General features: G+C 46.7%; 1 protein-coding gene across 2 annotated transcripts in view; it reads right to left on the reverse strand.

Annotated features, from left to right (window-relative positions):
- Window positions 1-1,757: 1,757 nt before the first annotated feature.
- Window positions 1,758-4,574, reverse strand: part of LOC309359572 (carbonic anhydrase 15-like) — a 42,601-nt gene continuing 39,784 nt past the window's right edge. For both annotated transcript variants that reach the window (XM_081893438.1, XM_081893437.1), the window contains 2 exons: window positions 3,425-3,591; window positions 1,758-2,197 (listed from right to left, as the gene is read on the reverse strand). In XM_081893438.1, coding sequence (XP_081749564.1) covers window positions 1,985-2,197; window positions 3,425-3,591 — 380 coding nt within the window. In that variant the 3' untranslated portion in view covers window positions 1,758-1,984. The remainder of the gene's footprint in view (window positions 2,198-3,424; window positions 3,592-4,574) is intronic.

A 4,574-nucleotide genomic window follows, 5' to 3' on the forward strand; every position in this document is an offset into this window, starting at 1 on the left:
GTAAGTCAATTGTGGGGTTACGCTATCCATTTCAATGCAACTATACACAACTTGTAGATTGAGGTGTGTGTCTTATAGGCTAGGCCAGCCTTTCCCCTTTGAGTTACTGGATGCTGCTAGATTAAACCCCCATCATCTTATAATAATGGCGCCTCCCAGCTAGGGATAATGGGAGTTCTAGTCCAGCAACATCTGAAGATCCAAGTCTGGGCTAGATTACTTTTCCAAGACTAACAACAGACAGGGGGGAAATTAGGTGCAAGTGATGCTATTTCTGTACGGGAGGGAAGTGTGCTGAATTTAAATATCAAGGATGCTAATTTTTTGTTGCTTAGGCACTTGGCCGCCATCTTGGAAAATGGCCACCAATATTGCCGTTTTTGGTTTCTGCAAGTGGTCAATCAAACCTATCAAGTTGTGTGTTTTTAATGCCATCTTGAATATTCTGCAGCTACCTTCGCAAGGATTACATGACATTAGCTGGCAGCAAGGCAGACCCCACAAAATGTCTAGCAACTCGGGTAATGGCAAAGGCACCAAATGACAAGGACACTGTGGCAGCTGGAACTTTTGCTGAAGTGAGATCATCTAAAAACAAGTTGGCTGCAGCATCTTAACGGTGGGGCTCCACACAGGGAATAGCTGACCTGGTCCAGTTCTGTCCCCGAAGCAATTCAAGGGCAGGACTAAAGTTTAATTAGAATTTTTTGAACCCTAAAAAATCACCTTGCTATATACATAAGTTGCCTCTATATATTCAGCCTAGTACTATTGATCTGTGTGAAGCACCATGTGCTTTCTGGAGGGTAGATCAGAAAATTTTGATAATTGTGTAGGTTACAACTTTTGTGATAAAGCCACTTCCGCCCTGCAAAGGAGGTGGTGTTGCGGGCTTCACGCCCCTACGATGTGTGCAGTGGCTGGCGCTCAGCCTCCGTGCGATTGAGGGAATCCCTGGCCACGTCACCCCCTGGACAGCCAATCGGCTAGCTCGGGGGGCGTGGCCTGCCCTATTTAACACAGGCACGGCCGGGGATCTCCCTCTTTTGCTTCCTCCAGCTGCTCCTGTTTCCCACCCTCCTGCCCTTTAAGGTTTTCGTCCTTGACCTTGCTATGGACCTTGGTTGGTCGCCATTGAGGAGCCTGGTAGGAATTTTTCCCACAGCAAATTGGCACCAGCCACTTGGTTTTTCGCTTACCTCACAGCAAATCATCACAACTTTCTTGGTATTGGCGGTTAGGCATTGGTATTGTTATATAGATGGAAGAGGGGAGGAAAAGCCATCACCTGCCCCGCATATTGAAGGGTAGTCCAATAAAGGATTCCGGGGGGCATGGCCCTGTCCAAAGCCTATGGAGGTGAGGGCCTAAGGCACGCCCCCGAGCGGTGACCCAGGGGGAGTTCCTAGTTGATCTAACTTCAAGCAGACTGGCTGAAGCCAGATATATTTAGTTAGGACCAATACCTAAGCCAATACCGCTCATCACCTGTAACCAATAAAGTTGTGGCCTTAATTAGCCCATTAACCTTAATATTTGTGTCATGTGTCTTTATTTCCACTGGGGAAGGGCAGGAACTCACCACGCAACATAAACAGGCCACCTTTGCAGGAAAATGCCGAAAGATTAACAAGGCTGCCTTCAGGCATCAGAAAATTTGGCACCTTACATTTTTTGATTCAGCACACTTTTTTTTTTGCTAAGTAACACCAGTTTGCCACTAATTCCTCAGCAATGCCAACGGGATTTCTGGAGGCCTCCTCAGGATTTTGAGCCAGTCTGTTAACAGGATGAAAGCACCTTCTCCCCAAAAAATAAGCAAAATACAATCGTCAGATGTTGCGTTCTTTTCTCGTTGCCAGTTTTGTTCCAACTCGTTCAGCGTTCAGATCAGCGGCTAGAAAAGGATCACAGTGAAGATGCATGGATATGAAGATGCCACGAAGCCATCACCCATCATAATTATTGATCTCGATAGAGACACCTAGGAGGTGCCAGAAAGCTGGCCAATCAAAACAGCCAAAAGCAGAGGGAAGAGATGATTGACAGCCAGCGGGGAGCCACGGCTAACGGTGGCGTCTCTGGAAGCGTAGACTTTGCGACCATGAAGAGGCTGCGGTGGGCGGAAGTTGTTGGTCATTTTCAGGGAAGTCGTTCCAGCGCTTTTGTAGTAAAGGGTGTTGACAAATGCATTCAGCTAAATAGAGGAATGAGAGAATGGTTTAGCAGTTACTAGGGGCTAGGTGCTGGCATGTACAGTAGTACCTCTGGTTACATACGCTGCAGGTTACATGCACTTCAGGTTACATACACTTCAGGTTACATACTCCACTAACCCAGAAATAGTGCTTCAGGTTAAGAACTTTGCTTTAGGATAAGAACAGAAATTGTGCTCCGGTGGTGCAGCGGCAGCAGGAGGCCCCATTAGCTAAAGTGGTGCTTCAGGTTAAGAACAGTTTCAGGTTAAGAACGGACCTCTGGAACGAATTAAGTACTTAACCCGAGGTACCACTGTATTCATTTAGAAAGATTTATAAACCGTTTGTCATATGACGCTGAAAGTGGAAAGTGTCAGTTTGCATTTCTTAGTGCAGAAAGCGTTGATCTGATGTGTAGAGATCTTTCCTACTCTAATTACCATAATTCAAGAAGGTTCTGGAGGCTTCTCTGTGTGAAAGAAACAAGCAGAAGAATCGTGATGTTTGGGTTATTCCTTCAGAGAAGCTGAGTACAGCTGGCTTAAACTGGTTCTCTTATCTCTTCCATCAAGGTCATGCTGGCAATAATAAAAAGGCCAGAAGGAGCCTCAGTTTCACTTTCTCTTTCTATCTCTCTTCCTTCTGATGTGCTGTTCTGTACATAGCTTGCTTAGTGTTAAGGTTTAGACTTTTTATAAGTTATTGTAAGTTTACGTTAAGTCTGCTGCAACTGGAGTTCTTATGGACTGTGCCAGTCCTGAATGTAATGGATTTGTGACCATTATGCTCATTTGCCTTCAGTAGAAATAAAGCTCTGCTGGATGAAATATTAATTGCCTCTGGACTATTTTGGGGGAATCCTGCAATGTGTTTAGGTTTTTACTCTGCTAACTATACAGTGGTACCTCAGGTTAAGAACTTAATTCGTTCTGGAGGTCCGTTCTTAACCTGAAACAGTTCTTAACCTGAAGCACTACTTTAGCTAATGGGACCTCCTGCTGCCGCCGCATCGCCAGAGCATGATTTCTGTTCTCATGCTGAAGCAAAGTTCTTAACCTGAGGTACTATTTCTGGGTTAGTGGAGTCTGTAACCTGAAGCGTCATGCTCTTCTTGTGTCATTTTAGATTGGGAGCCATTTTTGTTTTTCAAAAGCCACAGCCTTTTTCGGCTAAAAGGAGAAACAAGAACAACAACACAGAGACATAGAAATGTCTGTTTTTCTCACCTGTGGCTTGCTGATTGGGATGTTCTCTTCGAACACAGTCCATTGCACCACTTCTTCGCAGTTTGGGGTGGTGAGGGAGCCCTTGTAGCGATAATATTTGGAGAGTAATGCCATGTTGGGGAGGAGGTTGCTCAGAGAAAACGTGGAGGCCAACTCGACATAATCCTCTAAGCAGAGAAACAGAAACAGAGAATTGGGGTTTGGATTTGATATCCCGCTTTACCACTACCCAAAGGAGTCTCAAAGCGGCTCACATTCTCCTTTCCCTTCCTCCCCCACAACAAACACTCTGTGAGGTGAGTGGGGCTGAGAGACTTCAGAGAAGTGTGACTAGACTAGCCCAAGGTCACCCAGCAGCTGCATGTGGAGGAGCGGGGAATCGAACCCGGTTCACCAGATTACAAGTCCCCGGCTCTTAACCACTACACCACACTGGCTCTCTCACTGGGGTGTGAGGAAGGGAAACGAGAAAGCGGGTTCTCCTTCATGGAGAGCACGTGTTGCGGTGGGAGCACCCATGACATCCCCTGTTGCTGGGTGGTTTAGTTTGGATGGCCACGGATTTGAATGGGCACCTCCAATGTTGCTGGGGAAAATTGATTGTTGCAATTTTATTTGATTGATGGGGGTGCTATATAGGTCCCTGTGCGCAGCGTTGAGCTTCTTCTTTTCGCTGCGTGCATCGGATTACCCGCCAACCCTCCCTTTATTTAGGGTTTCTTTGCGCTGACCTTGCTATGCCTGTCATGGGGTTGTTTGCTTTGGAGCAGGGGCCTGGTAGGAATTTTACCATTTGGCTGATTGGCTGGTGCCATTTGGATTTTGCCTACTGCGTAGCAAATCATCACAACTTGTAAGTTGCGCTTAGGCATTGGTTTATTTTTTGGTTGGTAGAGGGAATGAGGCTGGCTGTGCCTGGCCCTCCAATGCTGCTGCTGCCATGCTTTCGTCCGTATCCCTTACAAAGGGCTAGGGCCACTCAAGAGCCCCTGGGAGCATTTGGGGAGAGGTGTGAGCCTGGCGCCCAGCTTTTTCTCTCCTCAAAATGGCTCACCCTTACTGACTTCCGCGCAGGTGTGATTGTCAGTTCTGTTCCTACCTCCAAGTGGGAACAGATAATCGCTAAACAATGCCTAAGCAACTACTCACT

This window comes from Podarcis melisellensis (genome assembly GCF_964234715.1).
Source record: "Podarcis melisellensis genome assembly, chromosome: 16".
NCBI lineage: Eukaryota > Metazoa > Chordata > Lepidosauria > Squamata > Lacertidae > Podarcis > Podarcis melisellensis.